This window comes from Sus scrofa, chromosome 7, assembly GCF_054392235.1.
Source record: "Sus scrofa isolate SSC_HxYL_T2T_F1_AM1 chromosome 7, Sscrofa_HxYL_maternal_Yorkshire_Landrace_v2.0, whole genome shotgun sequence".
Classification (NCBI taxonomy): domain Eukaryota; kingdom Metazoa; phylum Chordata; class Mammalia; order Artiodactyla; family Suidae; genus Sus; species Sus scrofa.
The window spans coordinates 63,055,447-63,070,755 of NC_139389.1; the positions used below are offsets into that span (position 1 = coordinate 63,055,447).

At 50.3% G+C, this 15,309-nt stretch overlaps 1 protein-coding gene across 3 annotated transcripts in view; it reads left to right on the top strand.

Annotated features, from left to right (window-relative positions):
• The window catches only part of ACAN (aggrecan), a 69,734-nt gene that overhangs the window by 19,696 nt on the left and 34,729 nt on the right, over window positions 1–15,309 (top strand). For 2 of the 3 annotated variants that reach the window (XM_021098299.2, XM_021098297.2), the window contains exons 2-4: window positions 10,057–10,133; window positions 12,185–12,568; window positions 13,496–13,670. In XM_021098299.2, the coding sequence (XP_020953958.1) occupies window positions 10,064–10,133; window positions 12,185–12,568; window positions 13,496–13,670 (629 nt within the window). In that variant the 5' untranslated portion in view covers window positions 10,057–10,063. Of the gene's footprint in view, window positions 1–10,056; window positions 10,134–12,184; window positions 12,569–13,495; window positions 13,671–15,309 lie in introns of those variants that run through there. The other variant, NM_001164652.1, reaches the window with a different exon arrangement.

A 15,309-nucleotide genomic window follows, 5' to 3' on the forward strand; every position in this document is an offset into this window, starting at 1 on the left:
AAATACGGGCTGAGGTTCCTTTTGCTTTAGCCATTCCTTCTGACCTGAGCTCAACATCCCTGGCTCATTCAAGATTCCAGTGTGGGGAGTTCCCTTCGTGGCTCAGCGGAAATGAATCTGACTAGGAATCATGAGGTTGCTGGTTCAATCTCTGGCCCCGCTCAGTGGGTTGAGGATCCAGTGTTGCTGTGAGCTGTGGTGTAGTTCGCAGACGCAGCACCAATTAGACCCCTAGCCTGGCAACTTCCATATGCCACAGGTACGGCTCTAGAAAGACAAAAAAAAAAAAAAAAAAAAAAAAGATTCCAGTGTGATACAAGCTTCCTTCCCCCCAATTCCTCCTGCCATTCCCCCACCATAGGATCATACTACCCAGGGGACATAAGGACTTCTGTTCAATGATTTAGAGGAAATGACAAGTTCAGAGCAATCTGTTGTGGGAATCAGCTTCCTCTGCCCCTCCTCCTAACTGGAAGTCAGCAATTTCAAGAGGCCTCGTTCATGGATATTCCAGCCAGAGCTGCCAAGACATTTCCCTAAGTTCACCCCGATAGCAAGTGATGGGTCCAAGGGATGAATGGTTGTAATTTAAGTACCCACCCTCTCCTATACCATATGGTCTCCCAGGAAACCAAGAGGCCATCTCCAGAAATTGCATAGATCCCGGGTTCAAAGTGGACCCCAGAGAGAAGATGAAAAACAGCCTATCTCTGTCATAATAGATCCAGGGCCTTTTTTACTAGAAGGACTTTTATCAGAAGGAATCAAGATGGAAAGACCCTAGAGAGGAGCAATGATGTTTTCAAAAGTATTTTCCGTGCTCCATGCCCTGAACCAGGGTCTTCTCCTTCCAGTTTCCCATGATGCCCATCATCTACCTCCGCAGGCAGGGCCCTTAAAGCCCACACAGGCCTTCAGCAGACAAAGGCCAGCGCTGTTTTTGCTTGGGACCAGCATCCTCCTGGCCCCTGGTAGGGACATTGAGTTTGGCCACAGAGTGTCATTGGCAGAGATGGCTCACTGGGCTGCACTTCAGAAGCGGCTTCCTTCCCTTGACTCACCTCTCCCTGCAGGGAGTTGGCCAGCTCTTCCAGCTGCTGATGGCAAGGGTCCTCACATGGCAGGGTGGGACATCAGAAAGGTCCAGAAGACCCAGCCCAAGGGAGCACTCTACTGACTTTTCTGGTGAGCTGGCTGATAGGAGACCAATTACTCATGAGCTAGTGATGTTCGTGCCTTTGCAGATACTGGCCAAGACTTGGTTCATTCATTCAGAAATGACTTGATTGGAGCTCTGTTTAAAAACTTGGGAGTTCCTATCGTAGCTCAGCAGTAACAAACCCAATTAATACCATGTGGGTTCAATCCCCGGCCTCACTCAGTGGGTTAGGGATGCGGCATTGCCATGAGCATTGGTGTAAGTCCCAGACGTGGTTTGGATCCCATGTTGCTGTGGCTGTGGTATAGGCTGGCAGATGCAGCTCTGATTCACCCCCTAGCCTGGGACTTTCCATATGCCATGGGTGTGGCCCTCAAAAAGAAAAAAAAGTTCTGAAAACCCCTGAAAGGAAGTTAGCAAAGACTGCCTGAAGCCCTGCGGAGCAGAAGTGGATTTGTGTAGTAGTGCCATCTTTGTTTGAGCCCTCTGGCAAATTTCCTGAAGGACTTTGGAGCAGAGCTGCTGTGTGGGGCTGCAGGGCCCGTCCCCTGTTGGGCTTCTGGGGCACAGGGAAAGCCAGGACTCAGAGATCTGACCAGGTTCCTCCCTGCTGGTGGGGGCTCCAAGAATGCATCAGGACTCTCATTTGGGAATTCATCTCCTCCAGACGGGACGCTGTGTTAATCACTGTCAAGATCCTCCCACCCCAGCGCTGCCCATATTCTAGGTGCTATGTAGTCCTGGGCAGAGCTGGAGGAGATGTTGGATTTCCCTCTTTTATGAATTAGGGATTCGTTTTACCCTCTACCAACCCCTAACGCCCTTGGATCTGAAATTCAGTGAGAACATCCGCCATCTTCCCCTTACTTGAAATATGTATGTTGACTGGAGAATGGAGTGAATGAGTAAAATTAATGACTATGGAGGGACTGGAAATGTTGAGGGGAAAAAAAACGTAGAATTTAGAGCCCTAAGACCTGGGTTCCAAGCCAGACTCAATCCTTACTGTTTGTGTGATTTGGGGCAAGTTTCTTCAGCTGAGGGGTCGTCTCATCTGCGAAGTGAGGCTAACAGTACCCATCGCTGAAAGGTGGTTTGAAGCATGGCATTATGTACCATTGTGATCAGAGCAGAATTCCTGGAACATAGGAGGCCTGTATATAGGTAGCCTTTAGATTGTCCATGAAACCACTGTGTAAGCTGATTCTGGATGTCAGATGTGCACTGTTTCCTGAGGGCGGTGGTTTAAAACAGTGATGGGAGAGAAGTCACAAGCTAAAATGTGTTCATTAGTTCGTTGGCAGCAAGAGCAAGGAATGACAAAGCACATGAGCAGAAAGGAGATGGTTTCAGGTCAGGGTATCTGCAAGTTCCCGGGAGGTACCATTTGCACTGCGTTTAGAGAAGGCTATGATTAGGTCAGATGTAGAGTTGTTCTACAGATGTAGAATCTTCTGGAAGGAACAACCTGTGTGAGCAAAAGGAGAGAAGGAACAGGGCAGGGCCAGACCCAAGCTGAGGAGACAAGCCCACGGCCGCATTAGCAGAGGGTGCCGAGACGGGAGGTGTGACACCTTCTGGACCTGAGTCATTTCTTGATTTCCTTGTTTTCCTCCCAATTCCTCCACCTGAGCTTTGCTCTTCTCCTTACAGCCTCTCCTGACTCCTCTGAGACTCAGGCAGGACACTCACAACCTCACAGCTCCCCTCTTTGCATCCCTCCATCGCTTCTTGCCCAGCACATCAAGGGCACGGAGGACATCTTTCCAAGTGGGCTTGAACCTCCTTAGAGAAAAAAGCTGACCTGGTGCAGGAGCAGAACAAGCGAGAGATGAGCTGGTCCCTAATATGGGGAGGCTGTGATGAGTGAGATGTGACTCACCCTGACGCTGAATCAAATGAGTCTCTCTTCTACACTATGTGGAGCTGGCATTTAAAATCCCAGAGAGAAGTTCCTGTCGTGGCTCAGTGGTTAACGAATCCGACTAGGAACCATGAGGTTGCGGGTTTGGTCCCTGCCCTTGCTCAGTGGGTTAACGATCCGGCGTTGCCGTGAGCTGTGGTGTAGGTTGCAGACACGGCTCGGATCCCGCGTTGCTGTGGCTCTGGCGTAGGCCGGCGGCTGCAGCTCCGATTTGACCCCTAGCCTGGGAACCTCCATATGCCGCAGGAGTGGCCCAAGAAATAGCAAAAAGACAAATAAATACATAAAATAAAATAAAATCCCAGAGGTCTCCAGGGCCAATTCTCCCACCCTGCCCCACATCAGAGATGGAAAACCTGAGGCTTGGGGTCACGTGGTCATTCTAGGCAGAGGGTCAAGGTTAGGATCCAGCACCCAGTCACTCATATCTGCTATCTCTGGGTATAGGTTTATCTCCATTCCCTAGACTATAAGCAACTCAGAGGAAAACCATTCCTCCCCACTTCACTATGCCCCTCTGTCTTAGCACAGCACTGCTCAAGGCCAATCCTAGACAAAACCGTGGGCTTGAAAGGTCCCTCTCCAGCACCCCACCCCACTGCCAGCAGCCTTTTTCAGTGATCCCCCTTAATTCTCCTGAAAGCAGGAAGACAGTTGCAGGATTTAATATGCTTCACTGGTGACAGAGCAAGTAATAAAATAGGAATTAGGAAATCAGCTATATGGAAAAAGACATAGATGGAGAGAGAATAAGGAAAAGGGAGAGAGGAGGAAGAGGAGGAAATACGGAAAGAGTATTAGCATCTATGAAAAAAAACCTTCACGGTGTTCCTGGGGTGAAGCCTGCATTCTGATTCCAATTTGCATGTGGGAAAACCGAGGGCTTACGAGAGTTCCCCTGGAATCAGTTTCTTGGCTCCCCCTTTGCACACCCTCCCACTGGGTCTGTTTATAATATATAGAAAATTAGCTAATTGTAATGTATACATGTAAGGATAACCTGACCCCCTTGCTGTACAGTGGGAAAATTTTTAAAAATATTAAAAAAAAAGAAAAAGAAAAAAAAAAAGAAAATCAGCAGCTGCAGTTGGGGTCACTCTGGCCAAAAATGTCCTTGGGGTAGGATCCTTGCCCCTTTCCCAACGCTGGGTTTTTTTTGGGGGGCGGGGGTCAGTTTTAGTGAAGTATGGTTGGTTTACAGGGTTGTGATGATTTCTGCTGTACAACAAAGCGATTCAGCTATACAGGTCCACACATCCATTCTCTTTCAGACTCTTTTTTCCTGCCGATTATCACAGAACAGTACGAAGAGTTTAAAACACCCATCTCAAGTGAATATGCCACCGCTTATGCACTGACTGCTCGAGCCTGCAATTAAGTGACATGCTGGTGGTTGGGGGAATGGCTGACCTTGCTCCCTTCGAATCTCTCCCCAGGACCTAAGTCACAACACAGAGTCACTTGGGTATTGGCAAATCTTACTGGTCAGCTAAATTCCACCGTCCACCCATTCATTTAACAAGTAGGTGTCAAATGCCATTTTTTTGGTGTTCCCTCCACCACACCCAAACTCTGTAAATTAACGTAGGAGGATTTTTTTTTTTTTTAACTGAAGGCCTGACTTTAACCTTAAGGTCACAATCTGCATGATGAGGCCAAGCCTCATTATGTGTGTAAAACAATATGAGAAAAATTAAGTGCCAAAGTGGCTGTAGAAGCAGCCCTAGCTGGGAGAGCAGAACGGAGGCTCAGGGCCTGATGAGGCTTCGTGGAGGATACAGGAGCCCTGCAGGGTCAGGGAAGAGGAGCAGACACGTTCACATACCCAGCCATGTGTGCTGAGTCCACACCAACGTGGCTGTCGGGCTGGGCCTGGGACTGGAACATGGAGATGACCCATCCTGCCCGCAGGCTGGCAAACTGGTGTTGGTTTCAGCGTCAGCGTCCGAACTCATGCAGGACAGCACAATGAATGAAGAGTAAGACTTCCTTAGAAACAGTGCCCATTACCCTTCCCCTGGTCTTTTTCTTTATTTAGTATTAGAAACTCCAGTAGCGTGCTGGTAAGCCCCCTCAAAGCAGAAAGAAAAGGCAGTTCGCCTTGTGGCACAGCAGAAACAAACCCAGCAAGGATCCATGAGGATGCAGGTTTGATAAGGATCCAGCATTGCCGTGAGCTGTGGCATAGGTCATGGGCGAGGCTTGGATCCTGCATTGCTGTGGCTGTGCTGTAGGCCAGCAGCTGCCGCTCTGATTCAACCCCTAGCCTGGGAACCTCCATATGCCACAGGTGCAGCCCTAAAAAGCAAAAAGAAAAATAAAACACAAAGACGGTGTTATCCTTTATGGAAATCATGTTGTCCAACCCTCATCCCAGGGCAAGAAGCCTCCATATAACCATTCAACACTCTTCGGGTCCCCAGGTTCTGAGAGGCTCACCAGGGCGGGTAGGAAGAGAGTGGCACTGATGGATCCCCCCCGAGTGCCAGCCCCTGGGCTGGGTACCAAGCCAGAGACACAGCCCCCACCTTCCGGAAGGAGGGGGCCTGCCTGGCACATTCTCTCTCTCACTCCGTCTCTGGAACAGCCATGGAAGTGCATGCTGGGTTATTAAAGCAGGAGGAGGCTGAGCCAGAACCTGGACCCAGGTCTGGAGCAGGAATTCAGGGCGAGCCTGTGAGCAGCCCGTTCAAGCTCATAATCTGATGGAATAAAAGTCAAGGTCCCAGCAGAGCTGGCAACGATGGGACAGAGTCTAGCTGATAAGGAGGTGGAAGGTTTCACTGTCTTTAACCATGAATGTCTTCCCTCCCTCGTGCTCTCTCTCTCACACACACATACACAGCCTCAGCTCAGGCTCAAAGCACCAGCAAGTTCCCTTTCCCCCATCAAGCCTCCTAATGATTTTTTTTAATTATTTTTGTTTCCCACTGTGCAGCATGGGGACCCAGTTACACATACACGTATACATAATTTTCTCTCCCATTGTCGTGCTGCAAAGTAAGTATCTAGACATAGTTCTCAGTGCTACACAGCAGGATCTCATTGTAAATCCATTCATTCCAAGAGCAATAGTTTGTATCTGTTAACCCCAAGCTCCCAGGCCCTCCCACTCCCTCCCCCTCCCCCTTGGCAACCACAAGTCTATTCTCCAAGTCCATGATTTTCTTTTCTGTGGAAAGGTTCATTGGTGCTGTAAGAGCCAGTTCCTTGATGGGGACCCCAGCTCCCGACACACACGGATCCCACAGAAGCTCCACTCCCCAACCCCGACCTTCTCCCAGCACCCACTGCCTGCTCCCCCAAAGGCTCTTCCCTTCGTTTCAGACACCCCCTTGCCCCTCCCAGAGCCCCAGCCACCCAGTCCCCTTGCCACCACCTCACTCCTCCCCACAGAGAGAGGCCTCCCTGTTGACAGGGCTGGCAGAGTGAGTGCAGTGAGTCCAGGAGACACTTGGAACCCAGACAGAATGGAATTTCTCCCTATTTTCTTTACAGCTGAGAAAACACACACAAACACAGGAGCATATTTATGGCGATATTTCTATCCCAAAGTTTGTCTTTGAAAAAAAAAAGAAAGAAAATGAGTTTGCCCACACTCCGCCCCCTGCCCACTCCCTACCCTTGTCATTCCTGGCGAGGCCCGCACTGAACCACCGCATCCCGGACAATGTCCAGCTTGTTCGGAGAGGGAGACGAGAAACACAACTCCAAAAACACACACAAACCTTCCCCATGAAGGGTGTTCTGAGGGGAGAAGAACAGGCCAGCCTTGTGTCTGGACACAGTTTCCCTGAGGCTCTGGGAAGGGAGCCGCCCGTGAGTCCAGCCCCCTCCCCGCAGTGGAGGGGACCCTTGACCCTTTAGCCTCCAGGGGACCATTTTCTGGTCACACTGGGCCTGAAAAAGAGCCACAGCTCAGAGGCTCCTCACACGCCAGCAGCTGGCGCTCCAGAGGTGGTTTTATTTACTTTATTTTTTTGGAAAGCAGCGTCTCAGGAAAAGCAAAGGGCTGCTTCTTAGGTCTTTGGGATTTTCCAGGCTTCCTGTGTGTCCTGAGCCTCCACGTCCATATCTGGGCCCCAGCAGGGCCCACCCAGGCAGCCCTTTATTCCGTCCAGAAGTGGAGGGAATGGAGCTTAGCTGTGCAAAGATCACTCAGAGAACAAACTGGGGTCACCCCAAGTGTCCTCAGGGTTGTGGACCCTGCCCCTCCCACCCACACACATTCTTGGGAACTGAGGGAGCCCCCCTCAGCCTCTGTGCCATCCAGCCCCAGCTGATGGTCACTGAGCCAACAGCGACGCCTGCTGGGCTGCCCGACACTGACAGAGTCAAGGTCAGGTCGGTCGGGTTGGGGTTTTTTGTTGGGTTTTGTTCTGGTTTTTTTTTTTGTGGTTTTTGTTTTTTGTTTTTGTCTTTTTAGGGCCACACCCTTGGCATATGGAGGTTCCCAGGTTAGGGGTCAAATCAGAGCTGCAGCTGCCAGCCTACACCACAGCCAGAACAAGTTGGGATCCAAGCCCTGTCTGTGACCTACACCACAGCTCACGGCAACACCAGATCCTTAACCCACTGAGTGAGGCCAGGGATCGAACCTGCATCCTCATGGATGCTAGTCAGATTCATTCCCACGGAGTCATAGCAGGAACTTCTCCAAGCTCTCTTCTTGTCTTTAGTCGCAGGCTTCCTAACTCCACCCTTCGGCTCATCTGTGGTGCAAACAGTTCTTAAACCAAGACTAAAGGCTCACAGGCTGGGAGGAGGCCAAGAAAGGCTCCAGTGCAGGTCTATCAACACAGCAACTCAGTAAACATCCTCAGGCATGTGTCATGGGGCACAAGTCACAGGTGTCTGCAGGGTGACCTGCACACCCTCGAGCCAGTGGGATCCTGTCCTGGCTGCACATTAGAACCATCTCGGGAGCTGTTAAAGCACCTGGAATCCAGGCTGAAGCCTAGGTAACTTCAATGTGCAGCCAAGGCCAAGAACCTCCGCTCCGGTTTATCTCCTATAAATTCCAATGGGTTCTTCTTTTTTGGAGTCTACGTACACTAGCCCACTTGGAGTAAGGGTCCCAATTGTGTAGGTGATGTCCTTTACCTGTCATTGTCACAGATAAGTATACCTATGTATTTTTTTTTTTTTTTTGGCTTTTTGTCTTTTCCAGGGCCGCACCCATGGCATATGGAGGTTCTCAGACTAGGGGTCAAATCGGAGCTACAGCTGCCACCCTACACCACAGCCACAGAAATGCCAGATCCGAGCCGCGCCTGCAACCTACGCCACAGCTCACGGCAACACCGGCTCTTTAACCCACTGAGCGAGGCCAGGGATCGAACCCACAATCTCATGGTTCCTAGTCAGATTTGTTTCCACTGCGCCACGATGGGACCTCAACAGATTAGTATACTTAGCCTAGCACTTTTCGAGCAGACGCCAATAAGGAAAACTTCTTTCTCTAATTCACATGAAGTTAATGTTCAGGCCAGCATGAGGGCTGCAGAGGTCCTGGGCTCTTGTTTCTGTCCCACATTATTTGTCTATCTCACAGCTCCCTGGACTTAAGTCAGGCCCCTAAATTGTTTGGCAAACCTCACAGCATTCTCCATTCTAACACACACAAAATTCCTACATTTGGAGTTGGTGGCAGGTCCAGATTTTATCAGGGAGCTTGGGGAACTTGTGTCACTTTTCCGAGCTGGGCGGACTATTACATTAGTCAGGGTTCTCCAGAGTAATAGAAGCATTGAATGTGCATGTACATGCGAAAAGAAATTTAGTATAAGGAACCGGCTCACGTGGTTGTAAGCTAGAGACCCAGGAGAGGCAGGATATGGTTCCAGCCTGAGTCTGAAGGCTTGAGACCCAGAAGAACCAATCCTTCAGTTCAAGTCTAAAGGCAGTTTGAAGGTCATCAGACAGAAGAATCATCTCTCTTTTTTCTTTCTTTCTTCTTTTTTTTTTTTTTTTTTTTTTTTTTGCTTGTTTTCTTATTAGGGCCACACCCACAGCATATGGAAGTTACCAGGCTAGAGATCAAATGGGAGCTACAGCAGTCAGTCTACACCACAGCTCACGGCAACGCCCAATTCTTAACCCACTGAGTGAGGCCAGGGATCTGAACCCCTATCCTCATGGATACTAGTCGGGTTGGTTTCTGCTGCTTCACAATGGGACCTCCTGAATTATCTCTTATTTGAGAAGTTTAGCCTTTTTGTAATACTCTGGCCTTCAACCTATTGGGTGAGGCCCACCCACCTCAGCAGAGCAATCTTCTATGTTCAGTCTCCCAATTTCAGTGTTAATCTCGTCCCAGACACCCTCACCGACACACCCAGAATAACATTTGACCACATATTTGAGCACACCTTGGCCCAATCAAGTTGACACACAAAATCAAACCATTGCAGATATCCCTAAGGATGAGTCTTTGCTGGTCAGGTGAGGGGTTCCCTGGAAAATGTAGGAAGAGGTTTCCAGCTTGACACCTATCACTAGACTGAGAAATCCATGAAGGTTTTGTGAGGAAGGGCTTCTTTTTTTTTTTTTTTTTTTTTTTGCTTTTTAGGGCCACACCTAAAAAGCATATGGAAGTTCCCAGGCTAGGATTCAAATCAGAGGGGCAGCTGCAGCCTACACCACAGCCACAGCAATGCAGGATCCAAGACCCATCTTTGACCTACACCACAGTTCACGGCAACACCAGATCCTTAACCCACTGAGCAATGCCAGAATAGAATCCACATTCTCATGGATACTAGTCGGGTTCATTACCGCTGAGCCACAATGGGAACTCTGAGGAGGGGCTTCTTGAGGAAGATATCTCTCAATATCTTCTTGTCTCTTTCTCAGTTTGATCTGATTTCAGATCCAGGGGAGCATGGAGTTGATCACACTTGTTATGTGACCTGTGACCTCAACCTCACCGTCTCTGAACCTCCAAATAACACGTCTGCCTCTTCTCTCCCAGGTGAACTATGACCACTTTACTCTTGGTGTTTGTGACTCTGAGGGTCATCGCTGCAGCCATCTCAGTAGAAGTTTCTGGTAAGGACATTCCCTGACGTGTGTCCTTTACCCAGCAGGCACCGAGGACTGGACTCTGGGGCCCGGGGACCAAACCTGGCACTGCTGGTCCTGGTGTGCTCTGGTTTGCCATCCCTTGGGAGGAGTCCCTTCTGATCCTCCTGCCGCTCCATGCTCCCGAAAGGATGAGGAATCCATAGGGCCAGTGAGAGGTGTTCACGCAGATCTGTGCTCCCTCTGAGTACCCAGAACGTCCAGAATTCTCTGTCCAGTTGGACTCAAGTGACTCCCAGGGTTGCATGGGTCTCTCCTCTGGGTCCATCCTCTCTTGGAAGGACCACGTCTCTGGGGTGGGCTGCCCTTAGGCTGAGGGTGTGGTAAAGTGGCGGCTGTTTGAGCGCGGACAGGGCTGGGATGAGAGGCCTGGGATAAACACAGACACCTCACAGAGCAGAGCCACGATGGGAAGAAAAGGGGCCCTGATTCCCTCTGGTCCGACTTGGCCACCACATCCCCATGCAAAACGCTCGGGAATCCAAGAATTCTACATTTGAATCAGGCTTTTCATTTTGAAAGGTATCATTGTCAAACAAGAAGATAGAACATATTTTATTTAACACGCCGTTGGCTTGGTTTATAACTTTTAAATATTTAGACATAAGGTCTTTGGGTCTCCATTTGTACCCTTGCTCTGGGCTGTTCCCGGGAGCTCGTTGCCCACAGGCCAGTCCATTCACGAGAGTTGGTTGAAAGCTTTAAAAACGGCAGAACCGGGCACTGCTGTCACTGTCAGCTGTCTCTGGAGAACCGCCGCCCCTAAAACCACGCTGTGTGTGTGCTAGGACTGACCATCAGAGGGAGATCTCTGTGAAAGGGCCTGGTGGTGCCAGCCCAGCACATCTAAAGGTTAGGACTGGACCCCCAGCATTGCTGGTCCCCCCTTCTCTGCCATGCTGTGTATCTACCACCCACAAATATCTGAAACATTTTTATTTTCAGCCAGCAACCTCTCCTGGGAAAAAAAAGAAAAGAAAAAAAGCTTCAATAAGTGTATAACTCTCCATGAATGTGGCTCTTTTTTTCAAAGGCTCTTTCTTTCCCATTCCAGGAAGGTTTTTGCCTTCTGATAGGGTTGGCAAACATTCTCCAGCTTCCCTATCAATAGTCTGCATGATTTTTCCTGGAATCTAATCATATCCCAACCCCACCCCCCGACGGACTGACTCTTTGCTGATTTAAATGTCTGATCTTCTCGGATGCTTCTCCAGCCAGATTCCTGATTCCCCCACCAGCAGAAGAGAATGACTTGTCCTTCTGCAAGATCTGGATAGAGCCAGAAACAGACCTTCTTGAGTGGGACACAGCTTTGACAGCTTTTTTTTTTTTTTTTTTTTTTTTTTAGGGCCACACCTGCAGCATATGGAAGTTCCCAGGCTAGGACTTGAATCCGAGCTGCAGCTGCTGGCCTACCCCACAGCCACAGCAACGCAGGATCCAAGCCGTGTCTGTGACTTACACTGCAGCTCATGGCAACACCAGATCCTTACCCCACTGAGCCAGGCCAAGGATCCCACCCATATCCTTATGGATGATACCAGTCTGGTTCATTTCTGTTGAGCCACAGTGGGAACTCCCACCTTTGACATTTTTGTATCTGAGCTTTAAAAGGTGTGTGTATTTTTTTTTCTTCCCCATAGTAATTTTTGATAACCCCAAATAGTTTTTTGCCATCCTTCCAGAAAGACAGATCCTCTTGATCCTATGACTTTTCAGCCCTTGGCTGACTTTTCAGTCCTAGTTTGAGAAACAGAGAGGTGGTCCCACCTCTGAAGGTCCACCTGCCCTCCTCTGCATCCCCTTCTGCCTCCGCAGTTCCTGTCTTGAGGCCAAGAGACCAGGGATCTTAAGGAAACTGCTCTGGAGAGGGAATTCCATGTAGCACAGGAGCTTCCCTCAGCATGGACACAAACATGCTCATGGGGCCTCGTCACTTTCAGAAGGACTGACAGGGAGGCTGGGTGGGCCTGTCTGGGCACTAACAGGCCTGTCTCCCACACGTCTCTCCCTCACAGAGCCTGACAACTCGCTGAGTGTCAGCATCCCCCAACCGTCCCCGCTGCGGGTCCTCCTGGGGGGCTCCCTCACCATCCCCTGCTACTTCATCGACCCCATGCACCCCGTGACCACCGCCCCCTCCACCGCCCCCCTCGCCCCGAGAATCAAGTGGAGCCGCGTTTCCAAGGAGAAGGAGGTGGTGCTCCTGGTGGCCACGGAAGGGCAGGTGCGTGTCAACAGTGCCTACCAGGACAGGGTCACGCTGCCCAACTACCCGGCCATCCCCAGCGACGCCACCCTGGAAATCCAGAACCTGCGCTCCAATGACTCTGGGATCTATCGCTGCGAGGTGATGCACGGCATCGAGGACAGCGAGGCCACCCTGGAGGTCGTGGTCAAAGGTGAGCACCTCCCACAGGGACCCTGCTTCACCTGTGGAAAGAACCAGAACGGCATCCCCACTGGCTGGCTTCCACGTTCCAGCTCCTCCCCAACCCCCCCAGTGGTTTGCATCTCAGTCAAGTGACTTAACTTCAGTTGCTTCCTCTGTAACGCGGAACTGGTAATGTCACTTTCTCTGGACTTTGAGGGAACTGAATACTCCCCAGCCACAGCCACATGACAGTCTGTACTTGAGGCACTCCTGGGATGAGATGGGCCTTGTGACCCTCCCCATTTTACAGACAAGCAAACTGAGGTGGAGCGACTTGCCTGACATTTCCTTGGAAGTGAGCCTGAGCCATCTCCTGACTCTCCATGCAGGTGGCTTGTCCCTCTGCCCACCTCCACTTCCAGAAGCCAAAGAAAGGGATGAGAACTCCCTGGTTACCTTACCCTTGAGGGACCAAGGATTGTGTCCTTGGTTGGTTTCAGAACCTCAGAGAGCCCAAATTTTTCCTGTTGAAAGGCTCCACCAGAGACGTTTCATTCCCTGCCTGTGTCCTAAACAGGATTCCCACTAGAAAGGCCCTGGGCTGAGGGTACAGGGAACAGTAAATGCCTCTTTCTGCAAAGCAAATATGGGGTCCTGGAAGGACAAGAAAACATTATAAGGAAGCATATTTTAGTTCAAGTGAGGGAACTTTCCGATGATCAGAATTATCACAGGTATCCCAAGAAAGTGCCTTGGGAGGAGCATCTCCTGTTCCTGGAGATGTTCCAGCAAAGGCAGAAGGACCACATGCAAATGTGGAGCAGGGATCCACTCATCAGCGAGAGGTCCACCTGGCTGTCTTTAAGGTCCCCTTGACTCTGGCCATGATCCTGCGAGGGCCTCAATGATGGGAGGCTGTGGCTGACCTGCTCTCTCACCTTCCTGTCTCTTGCAGGCATCGTGTTCCATTACAGAGCCATCTCTACACGCTACACCCTGGACTTCGACAGGGCACAGAGGGCCTGCCTGCAGAATAGCGCCATCATCGCCACACCAGAGCAGCTGCAGGCCGCCTATGAGGACGGCTTCCACCAGTGTGACGCCGGCTGGCTGGCCGACCAGACTGTCAGGTGAGCCCCGCGGCCACAGCCAAGGAGGGTGGGGGATGGGCTGGAACAGGGACCAGCCCTGAGCCAGTGCTGGCACAACACCTTGGCCAGCCTAGGCTGGGGCTGCAGCAGTGCCTTGGCCGGTTCTAGGTCAGGCACCCGATGACCTGTCCCAAATCCTTGGTCTTCCATCCTGTGGTCAGGGGAGTGACCACTAGCAACATCCCCCCCATGTGACCATTTTCTCCGCACAGATGACATGTCTTTCTGCTTCCTACTCACTTTTCCCTTTGCCACCATTTCACTTACCTCTTTTGTCAACTTTGGCGTTTATACATTTTTGGTTTTTAGAGGTTTTTTTGGTTGATTGGTTGGTTGGTTTTTTTGTTTTTTTCTTTTTTTCTTTTTAGGGCTGCACCCGAGGCATATGGAAGTTCCCAGGCTAGGGCTTGAATCCGAGCTGCAGCTGCTGGCCTATACCACAGCCACAGCAACACAGGATCTGAGCCACATCCTCGACCTATACCACAGCTCACGGCAATGCCAGATCCCCGACCCACTGAGCGAGGCCCGGGATGGAACCCATTTCCTCATGGACACTGGTCGGGTTTGTTTTCCATGCGCCACAGTGGGAACTCCCTATATGTTTTGGTAAACCGGTTTACATGCTGCTTGTTTTTAGTAAGGCAAGACATCCATCAATTAAGCTTCGTGGCACGTTTCTCCCTGAACAATGCTGCTGAGGGATGCGTTGCCCAGCAAAAGAGTCAGAGCCCTGTCTTCAAGGGACCACAACTGTGTGAGCGAGTCTGTAAAAGCAAGAGCAGACAATTCATTTGGGGTGGACCAGAGCTCTGAATGCAAAAGCTGGAAGCCACGGAAAGAGCAAGGGACATATCTTTGTAATCTTGGAATAGGCAAAAGATCTTAGGACACAAAACCCATTAACTTTTTTTTTTTTTTTTAAATGCAAGATGAGGAGTTCCCGTTGTGGCTCAGTGGTTAATGAACCCGACTAGCATCCATGAGGACACAGGTTTGATCCCTGGCCTCGCTCAGTGGGTTAAGGATCCGGCATTGCCGTGAGCTGTGGTGTAGGTCACAGAGGCAGCTCACATCTGGCATTGCTGTGGCTGTGGTGTAGGCCAGCGGCTATAGCTCCAATTCAGTCCCTAGCCTGGGAACCTCCATATGCCCAGGGTGCGGCCCTAAAAAGCAAGAGAAAAAAAAAAAAGAAAGAAAGAAAGAAAGAAAAGAGAAAGAAAGCAAGAGAGAGCTGGGCTCAAACCCCAGCTCTGACCCTTGGAAGCTGTGTGACCATGAATGCATTGTTTAATGTCTCTGGGGCCTCGTTTCCTCCAAGTTAAAATAGAGTTGTTATAGCACCTGCCTCATTAGGTTGGTGTGAGACTCAAACGATACCGAGCAGGGGTCAGCAAGCTATGCCCCATGGGTCAAGTTCAATCTACCCCGTGTCTCTGTAAATAAAGTTTTATGGGAACATAGCCACATTTGGTCTTTTCTTTATTGTCCATGGTGGCTTGGCACAACAATGGCAAGTTTGAATGGTCACAGTGGAGATCCTAGGGCCTGCAAGACCCAAAATATTTACTCTCTGGCCTTTTGCAGGAAAGGTTTGCAAAAAGCTGGTGACAGAACA